Below are 24,989 nucleotides of genomic sequence, written 5' to 3'. Positions count from 1 at the left end.
AGTTCAATCAGTTACATACTCAGATTTCCTCAAACTTTACAGCACGGGATGTTGCAAGAGTTGCAGTCTGTAGCAGTAATGTTGCTCAATCTGTTCTGTAGTCATGTAATGTGCGCCACATGATCGTGCCTAGGTTTTGTTTCTCAGTGAGCCTGCAGTACTCTCTGACAGATTCTCAATACACACTGAACGTTATCAATCTGGATGGCATTCAATGCATAAAATGTATAATTATGTATGGCCTCATGAAACCAATGTTTATAGCCTCACAAAGCCAGCTTGTGAAACTACGTTACGAGTGTTGCTCAAGTAGAGAGCAGACTGTGAGAGCAATAAGGACATACAACTGAACAGGGATATCACTTTTGCAGTATATTTGGACCCAATCAAATGAGGAAATGAAATTGGGTACATAAGGAACTTGGGGATATGTAGGCGGCGCTTTAAGCCTGCGTGAGACTAAAAAATTGGAACACTTTCGTCGTTTGTACGTAAAAATGATACAGTAGGCGAGATCTCGACATGAACTTGGCTGCCCTCTCAGCACAGACTATCTATCTGTCCTTCATGTAGAGACACTGTATTACAACTGATATTTGGAGCAAAAATTATGGTGTGAAATTATACCTTCCTTGATGGAAATAAATAGGCTGCAGTAAATGTCCCTAAAACTATGCACTTTGCCTGTAAGATAAGAGTCAGTACACATTAAAACCATTCAAGTGTACTCAAAAAACCATGCACACCGACAGCTGAATTCCTGTACAATGTCACATAGATGTTCTTTCCTCTTATTACTGGAGTCCTGTTGCAACTGCAGTGCCCACCATTGAATTTCTTTCTGTTATTTTATGCATTTGCGTGTCTGTCTGTCTGTCTGAATTTGTGTTTGTCTATGTGTGTATGTTTTATGTATGCAAGCTTGAATTGATCATCGAAAAGGAGAAATGACACAGTTGAGTTTTGCAGTAACTGCTCTTGGCATGGAATCACAAGGGATTAGCAATGAGATAAAGGGATTTCCCCCTCTGCAAGGTCTCCGCCACACACACAGTCTGTCTTTGACTTAAAGCCAAAACATAGTTCTTGGAAGGGCTCAAAATTTACCTTCATTATCTGGAATTTCCTTCAAATACAGTCGACTCCCATTATAACAAAGTCCTTGGGACCTGCAGTTTTCTTGTGTTATATCGTAATTTCATTATAACTGAACAGACAAACAATAACAAAGCACAGAGCGGAGAATTCTTGAGTCTGAATTTTTACTTCATTGTAACCAGAATTTTGTTGTAATAGTGTACATAATATGCCCTGTACATCAACAAGGACTACTGGTACCAAGAAAGTTACCTGGCTGATGTAATTTGCCAGGACGATGAGTTGTTTTGGAGTCTTTTAATATAAAAGGAGTAGAATAATTTTGATCAAAGTACACAACTTTTATTCCAGAAGAGCCCTCTCCGTTAACCCTGCATTCAGCATTGTGGGAAGGTACAACATAACATGATGATTAATCGTGCCCTTGCAATCATATTTTCTAACAAGCTGCATAAGCTTCTTATGCATCTGTGTACATTTTAGAGCAAAACTGGACAGTTTTGCTGGCAAACAAGAACTTTGTTTTGGCTTTAAACCCCACACCAAGAGCCTTGCAATTTCTGTTAATGACTTGTCAACATTATGACTGATATTCACCCTCAAAATTTAGACGTATTGAACACACACAGTATATTTGTAGTTTTTTTTTTTTTTTTTTTTTGGCAGTTTGTGTACTGTACAATTACAGTCAAACATTTGTATAGTGACCACTGAACATACAATGTATTTCATTTCCCCTAAAATATAGAACCAATGATTCATTAACAAAAAAAAAAGTTGCAACTGATTGACAAATTGCCCTACATCAACGTAAATAAGCACTGAATTGATCAGTGTTTTAATAGTAGCCATGATAAAAGAAATTATGGGTGTACATACTTGAGCAGGATACGAATCTACAACCTCCTGGGGCCCGTTGCATAAAAGTTACGATTATGGTAACTTCCATGGAATTCTTTTGATTTTGATTGGCCATTGAGTATTGTTGCCATGGTAGTTACCATTGGATGGCAAAGTTACCATAATTGTAACTTTTATGCAACGGGCCCCAGATCTCCGGACAGGCGTCCTCTCTACTAGACTACTGAACTCCCGCCCGACAGCAAGTGTTGGTTCTAATCCTTATAGCATGCAGCGGGTACCGCGTAATTATTCAAATTAAAAATCAGTTGCAATGAAAACATCTCGACGGAAGAATTTCATAAATTTGAATAGAAGGAAAAGTGACAAAGTGAAACTACATTGTAGGTATGCCAGTAGGTAGGCCTAAATCAAATGGTTGCGGCTGTCACATCCAATCTAATGAAACAAAACACAACACAACAAATCAAAAACAACTTTCAAAAGCAAGCATGTCTATTTTCTGATTTAATTACATATCTTTCTTTTTTTTTGTGGTAACATTCATCTGAAATGACAATACATTGTTTTACATATACTACAATAAAATTATTATAATATAAACCATGACTATCTAACTCCTCTTTCTGATTTGCATAAGAGACCGAATTCTCCCTACAATGTTTAAAATGACACTACCCATTGCACATGTCAAGTTCTTACTACGTTTCAACACACACAATTTCCACTTTTATTATGCGCTATACGATGTACCATCACACTGTGCATTATAAGTGTGTTTGCTCCCATATAGACCACTCTTTTACAGGCTAGTAAATCTTTATTTTGTAAAGTGTAGAGTACCAGACAGTAAAACCCCATCACTTCGACACAATTTGGTCCTGCTTACACCCACTGCTGGTTCAATTTGTGATGCAGACAAGTTGTACATACTTTTGTGCTTAGTGCAAAAGTAAGACTTGAATAAGCTGTAAAGTTTCCACTAGATGCTACACGAGGCTATTAAATTGTCAAATGCTGAGCACATTCACAGACCTGACTACATATACAGTCGACTTTTCTTTAGTGTTGAATCCAAAGGAACCGGAGCAAATCCTTCAACTTCTGTGAATTTAAACTCGGATAATAGAATTGACATGTTTATATCCATCCAGGGTAGCGTTTTCTTCGAGTTAGCATATCTTTTGTCTTGTTCAAGGTTGACTTTACACACATTATGTCCAATTTTGAGCTGACATTCAACAGCTAGACATGGCACAAAATGTTCCAGGATTATATCATGTCCACTGGACTTCACCTAACTGCTCTTCGGAGTGCTGAATTTGTTTATAATTATAATATCATCTGATTTCTTTTGTTGTTGTAAACATTCAGGGGCAATGTTCATAAAAACAAAGTTCGACTTAAAAAAACAAACAGTTTGTGCATCATTCAGAAACACATCAGATTACAAATTTCAACTGAACTCGCCACTACTGAAGTTTGCAAGCACAAACCCTTGTTGGTCGTAAATGAGTCTGTGATAAAGCATCTACAGTCAACCTTGCTTTACTAAGTTGACGCAAGTCGAAAAATCACTTAATTCGAAGGGTCTTTTCAAGTCCTCTTCTCTTTACTTGGTGTATTCTACTGATTTGTATTACTCGTAAGTCGAATTTTCCATTTCTCCAGTCCAAAAAGATTCGACATAACAAGGTTGACTGTATTTCATGGTGTTTCCATGTATTTAATCCCTCCACTGTAGCTGCTCCCAACCAGGAGCAGCCACAGTACAGGGGCTATGGGATAGTGCTAGTGGTGCATGCAGTCTTTTTTGGCGCAGACTCCTTTATACGACCCACAAGGGTTTATGTCTGCAAACTGGCACTACTGTGTCTAAAGTAGTGTCATTGACTATCCCCCACCTGTGCACATGCACTACTGTGTCTAAAGTAGTGTCATTGACTATCCCCCACCTGTGCACATGCACTACTGCAACAAATGCAGCAAACAACCTCCACATTGATTCTTCTGTCAGGATTGTTTTAGTTGCACCTGTCTGATGAGTCAAAAGGATCTTCACAGTCTTGAAGTTTCTGGCATAAGGCTTGTTCAAACATGTTCGACATCAGCGGGCACATGGAGACATAGTGTGTTGTTGGCAACGTATATACTGGCATTGCAAACATTTAATAGGAGGCAGCCATAGGCAGAAAAAAAAAAAAACCCAAACCAACCCAAAACACTGAACTACTGTGAGATTCACAGAATGTAAATCTCACAAAAAGCAGCATTTTAGCTGAATAGAGTCACTTGCCGCTGGACAACAATCAAGTGCATGTACAGTGCACTCCTGTTACAACGAACACGGTTATAATTACATTCCGGTTACAATGAAGTAAAAAATACAGCCGCAACGTTATCCTCTCTATGTATTTGTACTGTTTATTTGTTCGGTTATAACGAAATTTTGATATAACGGAAGAAAACTGCAGGTCCCGAGGACTTTGTTATAACTGAAGTCCACTGTACATACAATACACTCCCTAGAAATCTGTTATGCACACATCCAAGTTCTTACCAATCAATCCTAGTACCAGTACACGTAGCTGTCATTTCTACTCTTTTGACCCTGATAAATAGTATAAAACCAGAAATTTTCAAATGCCTGAAACTTGCACAAAATTTTTGAGGAGCCAAGATTTGTGAAAGTGGACTATGCGCATGAAAGTTTTCATCTACACAATGCGCAGAAAGCCAGTAAAATGCTGTACTCTATCATGAACAGTCATTTGTGAAAGTTTCATGCCGCAAAAAAAAAAAAAAGGCTGTCTGCTCCAATTGGTGGAAGTTTCAAGCAACGAATGTATCTGGTTTTACACTACATGCTGGAGAATGTCATATGGTCACCGTACATACCATGTCAAGTTAGCGATCACAGCTATCCTATTTTTAATATTGATTTGACACATACAGCTCAGCCTGGTGAGACCACACTAGTTATCATTACTATCAAGTTTCCTTTTTAACATTTTCTTTTTTTTTCTCTCAAAATCATTGAGGTAAATAAGGAAACCATAGAATAAGTTTCAGTTTCATGCAAGGGACATGGGGCCCTTGTTGCGGTCATAACGGAATGATAAGAAAGAAAAAACTAACTAAAATGCAAACTTTGCAAGAAAAGTCAAGGTAGCCGTTTCCTATGTATGTACGGTTTATACTATCCCCAAATCAAGGAGAGTGAAAAGATCCCATAACTTCCATCTATGAAGAGCCTTTACCATATAAAATATCCTGTCCTGTGAATAGGCAAAACACACACAGGTCTTCATCGTCACATACAACTAAACTATAAATAGTCAAGGTTACATTCATCTCTTGTGTTACTTACTGCATGCATGAATACTCTTTTTTTTTTCTACTCTGGACACAACTGTGTATGTATATTCTGCTGAAACCATACACTATTATATCAACTAGATACCACACAAAGCAAATAGAAATACGATCAGATCAATTCAAAACAAATTCTTGTCTAAATATGACGTCTATTCAATACTGTAAACTTGTGTGTTGCAGTCATCAACATTTGTATAACTGGATGAAGTATGTGAGATCAAGTTTGACAGCATTTGGATTAATACAAGAAGTGAAAGAATACATGCCACATACACACACAGTGCTTTGTTTATTTGGTTTCACTGTGCACTGTATACTTTGATTGCTGTAGACCACTTCCTAATAACCCTTGACCTACAATGACCTTGGCCTTCCGACACTGCTGATCCAATTACATGTACAGGACTGCAGACACGCCAGCGGCTGATGGTACACCCATTGGGTGAAAACTCACTAGATCTATATTCAAGGTGCCTTCAATGACAACATTATCTTTTTTAACCACGAATAAAACAAGCAGTGCTCATATCTCATCTTTTAACTTGAATGCACAAATTCTGAAAACATCACTGTTTTATCAAAACATGAGAAACCAGAAGATTCCATTACTTTTCATGTTTTTCATGCATTTTTTGTTTTGTTTTGTTTGCCAGCTTTCGCTGCTTTGCCCGACTTCAGTCTTTATCAAAAGTGTTGTTGAATGTGGAGCGAAGTTCCCTTTAACAAATGACATGACACATTCATGTTGAGAGTGACACACACACACACACACAAATAAAAAGTACCTACACTAGTAATCACCAGGCAAGTGTGACATTGCTTTCTGAACCCTGCATAGTCCTCTGTAACGTGCATTGAAACAGTCTCTTGAGCAAAAACGTTTCTTTTCTCTCTTGGTCCAATCAAGGAAGTACTAGGCAAGCTTGTCTAGTACCTCCTTGGTCTAATTACTGTATAGCAATCAATGGGACAAATTGTCATTTCGATGAGCCTGCTTTATGATGTGACTAGCACTGAGTGAGCAGCAATTTAGCAGTGACTGTGCAAGTTTGTGGAAGCAGTAAGGTTTACGTATGTGCATACATAAGAGTCTTGTTATAATGAGGACCCAAAAACCCTGATAATCACCTTGTTATATCAGGTTTCTCACTACAGTGCATCAGGATACAAAAACAAAGAAATGTAAAGAGTCTTGGGACCTGCAAAATAACCTTGTTATAAGAGGCATCCTTATATTCAACCTCCTTATAATAAGGTAAACTGTATACAGGGAAACCTCATTACAGCAAGCTGCTTGGGACAGAGACGCCAACTTCTTGACATATAAACAAAAATCAGATGAAATTTCCTCTAAAAAAAAAAAGATTTCTGAGAAGAAAATCAGATTTTCATGAAATCCTGGCACCATCACTATAGCCCATTGGCCCTGGGCCAGTAAGATGTCGGAAAAAAAAATGTTTCCCTGGTAAGAACGGTTAAGTAAAATGTTACTACTTCATCAACATTGATGAGGAAATTGTAAAGCATCCAAACATTTCCCGGCTTGTTGTTCAACGTTTTAGTAGGGGTTCAAGGGATTTAGTAACACATCTGTATATGTGATGAAGCAGTTTTCTGCAGTTTTCTGCATTCTATATTGTAGCTTCATTTCTTTTTTTTTTGAAAGATGAAAAGTCATACTTTCAAGAGGCGATATCGTATTATATTTCTCTCTGTTTACTATACTAAAATATTGTATTGGTTGGGATGTCTGCTTGGTGTACCACTGAAATTTCCTCACCATACATTGTATTTGGTATCTTGTTAATACATCAGGGATAAAGACAACAGAATATAAAAGGAATGGGACCTGCACAAGCAACTTGTTATATTATCACACATCTTGCTATATCTGACCTCGCCGTAATGAGGTTCCACTGTACATGTATCTACAGTGTATAATCGTCTGACAGCAAGAAGGTGATTTCTGCTGTATGTCTGAAGATTCAGTGCTCTTTCGGTTCTAACCCAACAAATATGAATACCGGTACCTGACGAAACCTGACATGAGAGTCGAGTATGACATTAAGAGCTCACAGGACATTTATAAGAATTTACCCCCCAGATGGACTGAGGATGAAATAACTGCAGCAACATCTGTTAGCACTAAGCAGCTGATCAGTGTAAACTTGGGAGAATTTGGCCACAAAAAATGACAGATCATTCTTAGTACTTGAATCATCCAATACTGTACATCTACTGTACACACACTGCTGCATTTAGCCCTGTGAAAGAGAAGTGAAGGTACAACAAAACTCTCTACTTTGACTTCTGCACAAATATTCATGTTTGTTCCATGTGTCAGGATGCATTATTCCAACTTCCTTTACCAATGGGAATGTGCATGAACACACTGGTGATTGTGAATGCTTTTGATTCTCTTATGGGCAAATTATTACGAGAACTTTCATTTCAAACAAGTAGGGATTGATGACACTTAATGCACTCATTTGCCAACCAGTAGAGAAATTCTTGGCAAGCTGAATGGATACATGTCCACTACAGCTCAATTATCATGCCCAGTGGGTAACATGTGGCTTGGTTCACTGACTATGAAATGGCAATTTCTTTCTTTGTTTTAGTCTAATTTCTCTCAAAATTTTCAGTGACCAGGCATGTACTTTAACTCCTAAAATAAAAAAAAAACTTTCTTCGTGGGGTTGAATTCTCCTTCAAAATCGTGAGTAGCCATTTTAATGATGCAAACATCTTGAGAAAATGTAGGGCCTACATCTCCCTCATTAGGGAAAAAGGGGCGCTGTATAATTCTCCCTGACAGATCTAACAATACTACACACATCTATTCTAATTCTGAATAGACTCTATGTAATACAATATGCATGCTACAAGATCTATATATGGAAATATACAAGCATGCACACCATACATGTAATTGTATAAACTAATTTTTATGCAATGCCCAGAGAAAGACCCTTTTTGGATCCTGACATCAGTGTGTGAAGTCAACAGACTGTTGTTATGGCAATAAATTGGGTATGAAATGTGTTGCATCGATGTTAATCTCAAAACCAAATCACAGGCGAACCCTGTTATATGTAAGATACTAAGGACTGCAAGATTATCCTTGTTATATCACAAGTAATCTCATCAACATGGGCACCCATGAGAAACATATAGAGTTTGTCAACATGTGTGCATGCATGAACTCTTCACGAAACTGCCATATGAATATGGTCTATGTGTGAATCTGGAAGTGGAAACATCGTGTGGAGACAGAGAGAGGAGGTATTGTAGGCTGTACGGAAAAACTTTATTCTCTCTTTCTTTCTTTTTTTTCTTTCGCTACAAGCTTTCTATGGATCCCTCCTTGTCATTCGGGAGTTGATGCGTCCAGTGATAACAACGTAAGAATCAGTCACACCCTCTCCTATGACAATAAGCATAAAGATGGCAGGTAGTACGTACAGGTACCAGGTAATACTGTAAAAGTGGAAATTTTCGCGGTGTTGAAATTTTCGCGAAAATAAATGCACGTGAAAATTTTTGCTTGCCATATATTCCAGTAGTAGCTGTCTTGATTCCGCGGAATTAAGCACACGCGAAACTCTTCTTACCCGGCTGAGCGCGAAAAATTAGTTGCGCGAAAATATCCACTTTTACAGTATGCCATAATGTATTCTACAGAAGCAAAACTTCAGCCCCCACACACTGCACCCCACGGTGAGTGTTACCTGCCAGCTTCTTAAGTGTGATGAGAACGTAAAGTGTGCCACATGTTTGTGTGTGTGATGCAAACAAGATGTGTACCTGGTTGTGTATCACCCTGGCCTGTTCTTTCAGTCTTGTCATGAACAAAGCCAGGAAGGGATGTAACGTTTCATTGTTAAAATCCACTCAAACTGTTGATTGAAATGTCAAGTGGCTTTTGCCATAAACATTGTTAAAAACATCCACACTGGGAAAATCTTCTTGCAGTAACAAAGTCTCGTTGAATTGGTGTTCTTTATAATGGGATCCATCTATATTATAAGAATTACACATTTTTAAAACTCACCCATCTTACACAGGGTGAAAAGTTGTTGGACACTTCTTCTCCTGAGTGGGTGACTGTGTTTGTATAGTGGTGGTGCAAGTGATACAGCACTCATTCCTCAGAATGATACAGGACATAACTTCCCTAGATTTGTCTTCTTCTAATTAATTCTAACAAGATTCTGGGCAACACATGCCTCATGAGATATTTTGCTACACAATCTGGTCATGCAGTACAACATAACTAATCACTAACATTTCTAGTGTAAACATTGGCATTCATATGATACAGAAAACACTGCCATCTTTCCCTTTAAAGGGATGCATCCATACAAGATTGCTGTCAACGATCCACTGGCTCTTTGCCCATCTCGCTGACCACAACGTGTGCAACCTGCCTCCTTCAATATGTAATGCAGACTGATGAGTTATAGACGTCACTCACAAATACTGACGCATCGACATGTCGCATACAACATCTTATCCTAGGGAACGGGGGAAGAAACGGGATGCCAGTCTGATATTCTTACGATTTAGGCTAAGATCATAACTTGTCCACTCCTTTGTCCTTGCGACTACTTGCCATCATGCTAAGCACAGTCTGCGTGCCCTGAGTCTTGCACTCCACCTCAACCTTGGCCTCGTGGGCCCTCAGCAGCCAGGAGAGGCTGTCCTCGAAGTAGTTCTTGAGACCTGGCGGGAGTTCCAGGACGTCCAGGACGTTGAGGTCGGGAGGGACGGCCTTCCGCAGCGCCTGGCAGCACCAGAACTGCAGGTTGCTCGGGAAGGACTTGGTCTTCACCAGGCGCATGCTGGACCGAGCAGCTGTGGAACTGACTATGGGATACCAGGTTTTGTTCATCAGGTTTCTGGCAGCTATTCCTGAACAGGAGAAAAGAAAGGATGGTACTGCTCTTTCACCAGCTCTTAAACCAATGAAAAGAAACAAAACAGCTGCTGCCCAGACACAGATACAGTGTAATTCTGTCATAACAAACATGATTATTATGTAACTCTCATTACAACTAGAACTATCACTCATTGTGATTAATATACCCCCACCCACAACCGAGGGAATTAGTTCAACCAGGACTTTTTAATGGCACAAAAATTTTTACCATGGCAATGCACTGTTCAAAAGTGAATAAATGTATTGTTCACTGTTAGTCATATGTCCCACATCTCAAGTCAAGTGAGCACTCAAAAACTGAGTGAGCAAGATAAATAAACTGACAATTTGTATGGTTTTCATTAAAAATTGTGTGTTATCATGGCAACACAATGTAGGACATTAAAAAAAATGAAGTTTGCACAATAGCCGTTACATGTGCCAAATTTCAAGCCAAATGATAAAAGGCTGAGGGGCTTAGTTGAATTCACAACATTAGTGTATGATTTTCATTCACAATATATTGTTACCATGGCAACACATTTTCAACACTAACAAAAGATTTCTTGCACATCTAGGTAATGTAGAGGTAACATATATGCCAAATTTGAAGCCAAAATGCTCTAAAACAGAGAGTTAGGAGAATCAAAATGTTTGTATGATTTTCATTCAAAATGCACTGTTACCATGGCAACACATTGTTCAACAATGATGAAATATGAAGTTTGCATATTTCTGTACTATAGTGGTTGCATGTGCCAAATTTCAAGCCAAATGCTCAAAGACTGAGGGAGTTACTTGAATCCACAATATTTTTGTATGATTTTCATTCAAAATATGCTGTTACCATGGAAACGCATTGATCAACATTAACAAATGGTTAAGTTTGCACATCTACGTACTATAGTGGGCACATCTACGTACTATAGTGGTCACATGTGCCAAATTTCAAGCTAAATGCTCAAAGACTGAGGTACCGTAGTTACCTCAATCCACAATATTTTTGTATGCATTTTAGTGAAAAGATGCTGTTACCATGGCAACGCATTGTTCACCACTGACGAAAGATTAAGTTTGCACATCTATATGCTATAGCGGTCACATGTGCCAAATTTCAAGCCAAATGCTCAAAGACTGAGGGAGTTAACTGAATCTACAATATTTTTGCGTGATTTTCATTCAAAATATGCTGTTACCATGGCAACACAAAGATCAACAATGACGAAAGATTCTGTATGCACATCTACGTACTATAGTGGTCACATGTGCCAAATTTCAAGCTAAATGCTCAAAGACTGAGGTAGTTACCTGAATCCACAATATTTTTGTATGCATTTTAGTGAAAAGATGCTGTTACCATGGCAACGCATTGTTCACCACTGATGAAAGATCAAGTTTACACATCTATATGCTACAGTGGTCACATGTGCCAAATTTCAAGCCAAATGATTAAAGACTGAGGGAGTTAACTGAATCCACAATATTTTTGTATGATTTTCATTCAAAATATGCCATTACCATGGTAACACAGTGATCACCACTGACAAAAGATTAAGTTTACACATCTATGTACCACATTGGTTATGTGTGCCAAATTTCAAGCTAAATGCTCACAGACTAAGGGAGTTAGCCGAATCCACAATATTTCTGTATGCTTTTCGGTAAAAAAAACATGTTACCATGGCAACGCATTGTTCATCACTGACGAATGATTAAGTTTACACATCCATATACTGCAGTGGTCACATGTGCCAAATTTCAAGCCAAATGCTCAAAGACTGAGGGAGTTATCTGAATCCACAATATTTTTGTTTGATTTTCATTCAAACTATGCTGTTACCATGGCAACGCACTGATCAACAATGACGAAAGAGTAAGTACGCACATCTACGTACCATAGTGGTCACATATGCGAATTTTTGAGCCATATGCTTAAAAACTGAAGGAGTGAGATTAATCCACACATTTTTGTATGATTGGTTAAAAAAAAACTGCCATTGCCATGGTAACAGATTTTTTAATGCACACACCAAAGATGTTTTGGCACAACTATACATTACATTGATCACATATCCCAAACTCAAACTGAACTGTTACAAAACTAAGAGAGTAGTTCGATCCACAACATTTTGTAAGATTTTTATGAAAATCTGCCGTTGCCATGGCAACGCAGTATGAAATACTAATGAAAAAGGTATCTTGCACATCGGCCTGTGGTAGCAGTCACACATGGCAAATTTGAAGTTAATTGCTCAAAAAATGAGAAAGTTGTTCGATCCACAAGATTTTAGGAAAATTTGCCGTTGCCATGGCAACGCATTATGCGACATTAACGAAAAAGGTGTCTTGCACATCTACCTTTGATAATGGTCACACATGCCAAATTTGGGGTCAATTGCTCAAAAAATGAGAGAGGAGTTCGATCCACAACATTTTGCAAGATTTTTTTAAAATTTGCCGTTGCCATGGCAACTCATTGTGCAATACTAACGAAAAAAGTGTCTTGCACATCTTCCTTTGATAGCGGTCACACATGCTAAATTTTGGGTAAATTGGTCAAAAAATGAGAGAGTAGTTCGATCCACAAGTTTTTATGAAAATATGCCGTTGCCATGGCAACGCATTACGCGATACTAACAAAAAAGGTGTCTTGCACATCTACCTTTGATAGTGGTCACACATGCCAAATTTGGGGTCAATTGCTCAAAAAATGAGAGAGGAGTTCGATCCACAAGATTTTGCAACGGACCGACCGCCCGACCGCCCGACCGCCCGACGCCCGCCCGCCCGCCCGCCCGCCCGCCCGCCCGACCGACCGACCGACCGACCGACCGACCGACCGACCAACCGACCGGCCACCCGACCTCAGAGTGATTCCTATATACCCCCCCCCCCCTACACACTATGTGTGGGTGGGGGTATAATGAGGTAAAAATTAAGGTCCAAAAATTTCTGTCTACATTTCATCTTTATATACATTATATTGCTTGCCTATAATGAAATTATGATAAAAAGAAAGAAAACTGCTGGCCCTGAGGACTCTGTCATAACACAGTGAATAGAGGGCTGGGAGTGTCAACTAACCAAGTCTCTTTCCGTTCTTGTAATATGTCAGCGTGCCAAACCACATGTCTAGATGCATGCCAATGATAGCCCCCTGGCCAAACTTGCTGCAGTACATCCTGCCGACCCCGCCCTTCTGGAAGCGACCGGTGTAGGACAGACCGCAACTCTCACTTCCGGCCTCGTGCCCCAGCATGCTGCAGAAGGCACGGGAGTACTGGTTCAGATCCACCTGTTTGGTTCCCACGCCGATCATCTGCCACCAAGGGAGCAAAGTAAAAATAAAATGGGTCATTGACAACTACCCTAACATAGCAGTACAGTGGCACCTCATTAAAAACCAATAAGGTCATATGACAAAATTTTCTTATATAGCGAGGTGACTTTGCTGGTCCCAACTTTTCATACTTCTTTGTTTTTGTTAAAGAAGCCCGATATATCAAGGTACAAAGTATTGTTGTGGTTTTAGGTCCTCATATGATAAAAGTTTTCCTGTAATGGGTTTCTGCTACCTATTGTTTTGATAATTTCAGAAGATGAAAGATTTATAGAAAATAAACTATTTTTTTACATGTGCACATTTTCCTACTCATAACTATTTTCATTTGATGAAATGCCTCACTTTTCTCATTAAGAAATCACTGATTGAAATAGAATTACTCGACACACAGTAAATATTTGCTTAATGTAAGTCTTTCTTAGTCTTGCCTTCAAATGGCTTCAGCTTTGTCTCTCAAGAAAAAAACAAACGAACAAACAACCTCTCTTATTCATGTGAAGACTGCCTCAAAACAAACATAATCATCTCAAAGAACTGAACTTGTGGAAACAGATGCAGTTTGGTAATGATCATTTGAAAAGGGGTTTGATGTTACAAGTGGTTGAATACATGCATGTTCCCATCAAATCAACATGTACTTCATGTACAATGTATCTTGGAAAAGAACCACACCAGACCACACAAGCTGATGTGATAGCCACTCTTGTTGGAATGGCAAATGTCATGGTAATGACAAGAATCCAGCTTCCTGATTGGCTGTTGCTATGAGAAGTTGCCATTCCAGCAAGAGCTGCTATCCTAACATCTTTTATGAAATGGGGGTACAATGTGTTCAAACTGTATCCGCACATGTATAGTACATATAGCAGTGGTCATGACAGGCGAATTGATTGTCGCAATGTACACAACCAATATGTCCCTAGTTTAGTTGCTAAGAGTTTGATCTTCCAGTAATCTTCCTGTCTTTGACAATGAAGCTTTCTTTGTGGATGTGCATTTGTACATAGTACATTTCTTTCTTAATAAATGAGCAGATGAAAAACAAACTTTTCATGTAAATTCCCAGTGTTTGTTTTCCCCCAAACTTTTTTGGATTATCAAAATGGACTACAAAACTGTCCACAATACGAAAGGAAAGAAACAAAAAACTTTGCACACTTTAAAAAAAAAATCTGAGTTTTTCTTTTTTAAGATTTTTTTTAAAGGTTGTTTTTTTCTTTTGCTTTGCTTTGTTTTGTTTTGTTTTGTTTTGTTGGTTTTTTTTTTTGGGGGGGAGTTGCTTTTTGGGTTTAGAGAGGATGAATGTGCATATTTTCTCTAAATGGGTGTATGCATAATAAGTGTGGAAAGCAAGACTGGTTTTGTAATGCAAGTTGAGAGTGATGTAATCACTCTGAAGTAAACACAGGTGTTTTGTCAGAACAAATACAGGAATTGGTTCCTGACAACAACCCTTCAATCATTCACCAGGCACATTTTGGCCACACTGCTATCCTAGTGTTACATTCTGCAGAACTACCATCAGTCTGCCCAATAAATCTGTCAATTGTTTGTTTGTTTGTTCATTTTTCCATCTGAGAAGATGGCTTGATAGCCTATATTCAGCTATGCAAAGCTGGTCTTCCATGGGGTCCAGTTGGATATGAGGCGGGACCACTTCACCGGGTTAAACACCCTGCTCTTTGCGATGAATGAATGAAGACTGAACTTTTACGTGCATGAGTTGTGACTCTCTCAGACACGGGACCTCCATTTTATGTCCTATCTGAGGGACAGAGTGTTCTGCCTTTTGTCACAGAGGATGGTATGATTACACACAACATCGCTCAGTCCAAACTCGAGTTTGAATCCAGGTCCTTAGGATCATGAGGCAGACGCGCTACCGACTGAGCCAACTCACCGCCCTGAAATTGTATTCTATGTGCTTTAGTTTGATAACATTGGCAATAGAAAGATCTAATGACTTAAAAGCAGAGTGCCCATAGCACTGAACTAGTGAGCACAGTAGCCACTTGTTAAGTTAATGGTGGGTATTCAGAGCTCAAACACTACAGTAATTCATTTAGGAACAAGGAAAAGTAGAAATTACGTGGTGCGTAATATATGTCCCCGCCGGAAGTAGCATTTTGTAACAAAATGTACAATACAGGTCAAAAAATCAAGGTCAAAGGTCAAAGAAGTCAAAGGTCAAAATTCTGTGTAGAAGTGTTGAAGCCCTCACCTAGTGCCATCACATAAAGCAAACGGAATCGAAATCGGGTTAGAAATGGCGAAGGAGTAGCATTTTGTAGCAAAATGTACAATACAGGTCAAAATATCAAGGTCAAAGGTCAAAGAAGTCAAAGGTCAAAATTCTGTGTAGAAGTGTTGAAGCCCTCACCTAGTGCCATCACATAAAGCAAACGGAATCGAAATCGGGTTAGAAATGGCGAAGGAGTAGCATTTTGTAGCAAAATGTACAATATAGGTCAAAAAATCAAGGTCAAAGGTCAAAGAAGTCAAAGGTCAAAATTCTGTGTAGAAGTTTTGAAGCCCTCACTTAGTGCCATCACATAAAGCAAACGGAATCGAAATCGGATTAGAAATGGCGAAGGAGTAGCATTTTGTAGCCAAATGTACAATACAGGTCAAAAATCAAGGTCAAAGGTCAAAGAAGTCAAAGGTCAAAATTCTGTGTAGAAGTTTTGAAGCCCTCACCTAGTGCCATCACATAAAGCAAACGGAATCGAAATCGGGTTAGAAATGGCGAAGGAGTAGCATTTTGTAGCAAAATGTACAATATAGGTCAAAGGTCAAGGTCAAAGGTCACGACTGAAATTCTGTGTAGAAGTTTCAAAGCTCCCATGTAGTGCTATCATATAAAGCAAACAGAATCAAAATTGGCTCATAAATGACAGAGAAGTAGCAAATTGAAGATTTTGATCACACACGGACGCACACACGGACGGACACACGGACACACGGACGGACGGACGGACGGACGGACACACGGACACACACACGTACGGAGCCCGTTTCATAGTCCCCTGCTCGAACTCGTTCGGCGGGGACAATAATTGAGTACGACTTGATCGAAGGCAAGGATTACAATAAGTTATCAGCTACAGATAAATTGTCCCCAGTTATCAGAAACAACAATTGTACCAGGACATTGTGGCTGACAAAATATTGCACTTCAATCCCTTACACTTTGAAACCTTTCCGGTGAATTTGTACTTTTCATATCAAAGGTATCCTCGTCATCACTCATTGCTTTAGTTGCAACATGACACGGAAATGGATGACATGTCAGGAGACTGCAAGTCCCTTTCTCAACAGGTGCGCTATGCCCTCTGTCTTGGCATGTTTTGGCAATAGTTTGAAGTCCTTTCCACAGTTGCCTTGAAGTGTCTGATACATTGAGGTGCCCATCATAAAAAGTGGCAAAAATGTAGGAAGTTACCTGTGCTTAAGTCGCATCTTTTGGGGCTAAAAAAGAAAAAAGGAGAAAGAAACCCCCCCCCAAAAAAAAACAAACAAACAACAACAACAAACAAACAAACAAAAAACCACCTAAAAACAAGACTACAGCTCAGAGAAAAAGAAAATAAAGAAATGGGTCCTGGAAATATATTCCATTTTACAGGCAATATTTGACTTATAAAAGTTACAATACATGCAACTTTGACTTATGCAGAGTCTACTGTGCTATGCTTTTGCATCACAATGACAAAGTCAATTTTGCATAATGCATCCTAGCGATGAATTCCTTGATCACGTTTTATGCACTTAGTTTAAGAGGTATGTATGTCTTCAAGTCTGTTAATTTGGTCTTCAGACTGTAAAATGAAAAAAAAAATAACACAAATTAATTGACAACAAATATAAGACAGGGAACTACGTGATGCACAATGAAAGTTAAGAAAATTACACGTGGTAAAATACAGCAGGGATCTTTGGAATCTATGGGGACATTTCATTTGGACATGATTTGCATTGATGTGCTTTGCTTTAAAGGACAAGTTCACCTTCATAAACATAAGGATTGAGAGAATGTAGCAATATTAGTAGAACACATCATTGAAAGTTTGAGGAAAATCAGACAATCCGTTCAAAAGTTATGAATTTTTGAAGTTTTTGTGTAGTACCCGCTGGATGAGAAGACTACTGCAGTGTATGAATAACTTAGCTGTCACATGCGTACAACAATATAAGGAAAATATAAAGAGAATTTCACAAAATTCCATCTTTTGAAAAAAGTACACATTCCCCTGACTCGTTACCGATAAATGTTATGGGTAAAATTATTCCCCCTGCCTTTAGAAAGAGGCAAGTAAATTGCTCTTTTATTATGCGAAAAAAGTGAAAATATGTTGAATTTTCTTTTATATTTTCTTTATACTGTTGTACGCATATGACTCACAAGCTGTAGTAGTCTCCTCATCCAGCGGTTCCAACACAAAAATTTAAAAAATTCATAACTTTTGCATCGATTGTCCAATTTTCCTCAAACTTTCACTGATGTGTTCTACTAATATTGTTGCATTTTCTCAATCCTTATGTTTATGAAGGTGAACTTGTCCTTTAATAAACAAGTATAAAACTATGTGCCAAAAGTCTTTCTTTTTTTCCTGCAATTTTAGAGAGCTTACTTTGGCATTGCCTTCAATAAACATGTTGCCCCTTACTTGTCATATCCATGTCTGATTTGTTTTAATACGCTAATAAAGTAATACCTAAAAATAAATACATCTAGAGAGCAGGCATTTATATTTTGAAGATTCAGTTGTATCATATTCCCTTTTGCAGCTCACCATGTCCGTGCCATACACAGGGGACACCATCTTGACCTCCCAGTAAAACTGACCGTCCCTCATGAGTTCTGAGCCTCTGGCCGCTGCAGTGCCACAGCTGTAGTCCAGATGAAAGCGCACCTCGGTCTTCATCTTGGCCAGGCAGCAGGCACTGGACTTGGCATTGTCATCCCACTCCCATTCGAACCCTGCCAGGAATGCATAAAATACACAGTAATTCTATTTATAAACTGGGTTCAAGAATGTAGCCAATTGGAAGCGCTGAAATGAGTCACGTGTGCGTGCATTATTTTCTTACTAACATGCACGGCCGTGCAAAAAAGCATAAAGTCACTGACGTCACAATGTTTACACTAGCAGTGCACACTCAATCAGTTGTTACAAGTGCGTCGCGCGCTATTATACGCGCTGTCAATCCTGTAAACAACTTCTAGTTCGGGCTGCCAGCCGGCCTTCCTTGTGCATAACATGTGGCGTACCGCGTACGTATACTCTTATACGTACAGTACTTATATGTGCGGGATTTCCGAGTGCGACGTGCGTAAATGTTTGGGACGAACATCTTCGGACATCTTGACTTTTGAGCGAGTGCTACATTCAGCTGGCTGGTATTGACCCACAAAGGTACATGAAAAATGCTGTTAGTTTTCGACCCATTTTATAAATCAAATAATACAAAGGTTTGAGTTTGTGACGTTAGTGGAGATGCAGGGCTCACTCTCGGGTATTTACAATGTAGTGCAACATGCACTCGGCTTCGCCTCGTGCATGTTTCACAATTGTAAATACCCTCGAGTGCGCTACATCTCCACTAACGCACTCTCACCTGTGTATTATTTGTATAGTAGTAAACTCAATAATATAATGTGTAAACAGTACAAACCAATGATGGTGCAAAAGTTCTTTTGGCTGGCCATACTGGAAACACAATGGCACACTCCATTATCAGTAGTCAGTACCAGCTACGGGGGACAAGAATGTTTTACATGTAAACTTTTCCAACATTCCAACTTGATGCACTAGACGGGAATAGCCCTCAAAAGAAGCTTTCTTTTAATAATGTATCACTGTTGAAATTTTTTGATCTCATGTGTATAAGCATAGCCTTTGGTTTTATAGTGCCAAAATAGCTAAACCAATATATAAAGGGAAAAAAAATGGAAAAATTAAACGAAATCTCAGATATCCATGAGATGTTAATACAAATGTCGAGGTCAATATGCAGCACAGACACAAAATGTTTTCAGTATTTGAACAAGATATTTGAAAGTCTGAAAGAACAGAAAAAAGCTTTGACATCATAAACATGGGGTGTAATGACCCCATCACTAAGTAGTGCTCTGTGAATATATCAATTCTTTCATAAAAGATTCTGGGCGATACATCAGAGTGATAAAAACTAATTGCATAACTTAAACTACAAGTAATATCCTCCTGTCTAGTCTGAGCTTCAAATATGGCGGGACGTCCTCATGCCCCCACTACTCAATCATTATGCACCCGAACACTTGCCAAATACATGTGAGTGCGAGCATCTACAGTGGGTGATTTCAAGTTCGGTGCTAGCGTTAGTGCTAGTGCTATCTCAGCACTAACACCGGCGATAAAACCGAACTTGAAATCACGTCGGTGTTGGGAGTTGACCTCAAAATTATGACGTATTTCCGGTAGTTGGTGCTAGGCTCGGTGTTCAATGTCGTCTGCTGAACCGAGCTCCGCCGTTTGTGTTAGCGATTTACGTGCTTTTTCGCCATTGACTAACACTAGCCCCTAGGGATTATCATTTTCGTCATTTCAAGTTCGGTGCTGGTGTTAGCGTTGCCGTACGAGACTCTTATGTACGTCCATAAGTAGTTGCACGTTTTACGTGCAAAGTCTATGCTAATGCAGTGGTCGCCCACGTAACGTACACGAACACTCTCGACATGGCTTTCTAAATCCGAGCCTGGGAGCAAATTTAAGATAGTTGTATTTAGGGGAGTGGATGAAATTTGTGGAATTTTAATCTGTCTTCCTCACCATGTCTCTAAAACTGAGCAATTTTGTCTACATCTTTTAATATTTTACTGTAATCACGCGCAATCACTTTTTTTCGTCGCGCAATTACCGCGGAGCTCGCGGTGCTGTGATTCCAACACCTAGTGCTGGTGATCGATAATTTTGATCGGTATCGCCTCGTTAATCTGACCGTCGGTGTTGGAGCTCGATTTAACGCTGTTATTTGGGGGCTAGCACTAGCACTAGCACTAGCACCGAACTTGAAATCACCCATTGTAAGCTATCAAGGTTAGGGTATTAAGCAGATACTGTAGAGGTCAATGGTATGGCAAAAAATTGGTTGAATTGCTTTCTGAAAGTTATGGAGTTTAGCACAAGAGAGATGCATATTGTTCTCCAAATGTATAGAGATCCTCCCCCCCCCCTTTAGCTTTACAGCCTTTTCATGGTCATTCTTTTTCATGCCTTGATCCTTTGTCACAGTACACTACCAAACTCCTTATGAGTAGTCTGTGGTGCTCAATACACATGATCTATCCAGCGAGTTCTGGGCATGAAAAGCTGTAGAAGATTGAATATATGTCTGCCTCGTCAGATGGGCAGTTATTCATCTCAAATTTCACAGAGCAGTGTGTAGGTGTACATTGTATTTGACTTAACCTGCGGAGGACGGGCTGATTTTGCTATGTACAACACACATTTTCCATAAACACTTGCCGGAGTATACTCGGGACTCGTCCTCAACGGGTCAATGCAACATTCTGTGAGGCCTTGATATAAGTATTACTGCGTAATTGCTAATCACGATTGACTCTAGAGATTTTAACATGTGACAAAGGTTTGAAAAAAAACAAACGGAATGATTAGAAACTTTGTATTGTGCAATTCATCCATGTATTGTACCATTCATTACTGATACAGAAAGACAACTTCCTTTCACAAATGTATGATTGAAGTTGATGTTTACAGTAAAAAACTACTCTACAGTATCTAGACATGCTTTGTTTACAAGGGTAAGCCATTACTTGCCCTAATAACTGATGTTAAACAATTTCACAACTGTCATAAAATGAGCGTCTTGCTTGCCACTGAAGACCAAGGCATAAACCAGAATTTCTGAAACATTCGCGGCATGAAACTGCCATGAATTGTAGCCAACAGCCTTTCCTATGGCATGAAACATTTGCAAATCGCCACTGGCATTCAACGCATTGAGAGTCAAACAGTTCTGCATGCATTTTACTTTCGCAAATCCTGGCTCCTTGCATAATTTGCGGAAGTTTCATGCACGAGAATCGCTGGTTTTACAGTAGTCATAGTATCTCACCAGTGTATTTGTTGTTACGTTCATCTTCTTCGGCACCACTGGAACTCATTCCCATTTCCTCCTCACTCCCAAATCCAGGCCAACCTGCACCATCTCTCAGAATACCCACTCCTGTCCCTTCGAGGTTTGGCTGCCACAGCTGAGTTCCCTGTTTTCGAGCGGGAGGCTGCGGCGAAGCACCGCGCCGTGGACTGGCACTCCCGCCTGCCGTCGAGGGTGGTTGAGGGGAACTCCTCAAGGAGACCGAAGCAGTGCTACGTGGTTCTGTGAAGGATGCGGTTGTAACAGCTGGTCCTACTACGTGCCGTACATGTTGTCTGCTGAAGGTACTACATGTACTACTACTACTAACGTTAGACTGGGATAAGTCAATGGGAAGAGAGTTTGCGCTCCTGTTTAATGACGTAGCCGTAGGACACGATACTGACAACGTTGTTCTTGGATTCAAAAGAACTGGGGACGTAGATCTTCGAAATCGTTTTTCTGGTGGATGATGGAAAGTAGGATGCGAACTTGTTGAAGAATTTGTTGCAATGTTACCACGACTGCTACTGCTGCTGGGTCGTTTCATAGCAGATGGAGCCGACGAAGAAGATGATCCCTCAGCCTCAACATCAGGCTCAGTGTCGACTGTGGTACCCAAATTTCCGCCCGATTCTTCTCTCTTGCGTTTACTTGCACTCGACCTAATACCCGTACTGCTTGGTTCCATGATTACAGAATTCTAACACAAATAACATGCAATTTCACAACAATATGTGTTTACATACGTTGAGCCGAGTCGCGTCCCGTTCTCCACCGAAAATGAGGTTCCACAATTAACGTAACATTGGGTTAAGTGCAGTGTAGACGTAGACGTCTATGTTTCCGTGGAGTTTCCGTATGTCCCCGTCTTCCCAATGCAATGCCAATGGTCACCGCACCGTAGGAATGATATCGACCTCAGCGTTTTAGGCGTCCATCCTGATTTCTGGGTAAACTCACAGTGAACATGGAGTAGATTTAGTTATAGTCTCAAGACACAGAGATATGCGGATGATTACCCTCGCATTTGAACAATTTCATACGAACTACCGCTGCAATCGTGATATGGTTAGGTTACGTTACTAGATAGATCAAGTTCCACGATCCACCGCAAAACTGGGCCCGCTGGTGGTTACTGTATTATGTTGCTGGTTGTTTTACACGCGCAGCGCACATACAGTACAGCACGCTAGTACCTCGGGAATGATTGAATTTACAAGAACATCTGTGGAATGAGTCTATCAGGTACATGCGATGGTACACGTGATTTATCTGCAATGATAGAGCATAAGGGGGGGGGGGGGGGGGGCAGACACAGAGATACATGCCTGCTCAGTCACTGTGATGCGACCACTCGCAACTCTCGCATCGCATTTGAACAATTTCATACCAACTTCCTTGATCCATGATATACTTGTAGGCCTACTTCAGTTAATATTTTCCACAGTAGAAAGAAAATTTACCTATTTCAATCCAATCCGGAATGTTCTTAATGTGACTCGGGTTTTTCATGAGGCTTGCCACACGTACCAAGTGGTAAATAATCGGTTACTCAAGCGAATGATCAGTGACAATATTAAGCAACAACATCCTTACGAAATCGCAGATTAGATTTAAATGTTATAAAATCAAAATTGAAAACCTCTTGAGTTCTACCTACTAATTGGAGCTGTGTAGACCTTTATATGAGCAGACACATACACACATGCACATTAGGCCTATGTGAGGAGTTTCAATGCAACAACAAAAAAAAACATTTTATAATTTCATTTTTGCGTAATGGTCATCATCCAATAAAAATGGGTCTTTTCATTGATACTGCACTTGTTACATTAAAAAAATGATGTTTTTTAAGATCTCAAATTATCATATAGATAGCTTAGGTCTATAGCTGCAGTAATGTGTTCTTCGTTTTTCAGCAGCTCCAATTTCAGTTCTAAAGTTGATGAAAATCATGTATCTTGTCTTCTCTTGTCAGTACTGCATGCACCAACCGCCGCTGCTGGGCTATAAACGTGCAGTTTCTCATGCATACAGTTGCAGCACTTTAAAATCTCATTTTGGACAAACGAGATTTAAAGGTATCAATATTGGTTGCGTTTTCCATACATATGTTTGTATGTTAATGATAATTATAATCATAATGATAATAACAATAATAACAACAAAAATTATTCAAATATACAATATGTGTGTGTGTGGGACGGGGGGGGGGGGGGTATACGCCTATATTGCATACCGAGATTGTCCTCATCATGAAACTCGTTTGTGGTACGCAATACGAGCTGGATGTATCAAATTTGTTCAGGTCTGAAAACCTTTGTCACACACCTGAAAAAAAAAAACATACGTTATTTTTCTCTCTTTTACAGTTTGCACATTTCTATGCAGAAAGTTGTTTTCAAGGTGGTAGACATTACATCGGGTAACGCAGTTTCAAAATGTTCCGGATCTGAAGGATCACCAATCATGCCCTTTTCATTTCATTTATTTCATTTCTAACAAAAGTATGCATGGTTATAGTCCTGTATATATAGCATAACATTTGCATATGCATAGTTATACAAAGCATTAGCAGCTCATTTCATTTTAATGTTATGCTTTAATCATACTTTTGTTGGAAATCTAATAAATGTAATGGAATGAAATGAATGAAATAAATGAAAATACTTGCCGTCCTTTCTATTTCGACCCTGTTGTCATTCTTTGCTATACCCAGGCCTACTGCGCAATGATTGCGATGATTACCCACAGTTACAAGTATTATTCCTCTTTTTAAAGTCTTTGATATACACAGGTCTGGAAGGGAAATAGAGAAATAAGAAAAAGTCAGTATAGACACGAGGGAGAGAAGATGCAACAATAGGGCAAATCGAATTAATTCACAGTCAAGAGAAATACGTTTGTGAAGGACTTTTTAACCCATTCTACGGCACCAGCCTGTTTGAGATGCTCATGTAGGTATAATTCATAATAAATAGCTGTTTGTTTTGTTTGTTTGTTTGTTTGTTTGTTTGTTGTTGTTTTTTAGGGGGGCTCTTATATGCTGGAATTTTATTATATTGAAGGCTTTTGAAACGGCACCATTGCAAAAATGCTAGATTAAATCTATATGCATGGTTGTGCCTATGAATTATACTCTATCAAACAAATCATAAAAAACCCTCAGATATATATTACAAGGACCTCAAAAAATGATGGAACGTGTCAAGACTCTGTCGAAAGATGGCGCGCTCTAACAATATA

General features: G+C 39.3%; 1 protein-coding gene across 1 annotated transcript; it reads right to left on the bottom strand.

Moving 5' to 3' along the window:
* Positions 1-6,804: 6,804 nt before the first annotated feature.
* LOC139711831 (uncharacterized) lies at positions 6,805-22,800 on the bottom strand. The gene is made up of 4 exons (XM_071623680.1): positions 21,720-22,800; positions 18,395-18,582; positions 13,343-13,577; positions 6,805-10,251 (listed from the first exon to the last, which is right to left on the bottom strand). Exons 1-4 carry the CDS (start codon positions 22,429-22,431, stop codon positions 9,914-9,916), a joined length of 1,473 nt encoding a protein of 490 aa, XP_071479781.1. The 5' UTR covers positions 22,432-22,800; the 3' UTR covers positions 6,805-9,913.
* Between the last annotated feature and the right edge of the window lie 2,189 nt (positions 22,801-24,989).

This window comes from Diadema antillarum, unplaced genomic scaffold (assembly GCF_040938485.1).
Source record: "Diadema antillarum isolate AM-2024a unplaced genomic scaffold, OU_Dant_1.0 seq00001708_RagTag, whole genome shotgun sequence".
NCBI lineage: Eukaryota > Metazoa > Echinodermata > Echinoidea > Diadematoida > Diadematidae > Diadema > Diadema antillarum.
The sequence above is the reverse complement of the archived record's forward strand: the minus strand, read 5'-3'. Positions and strand labels throughout refer to the sequence as shown.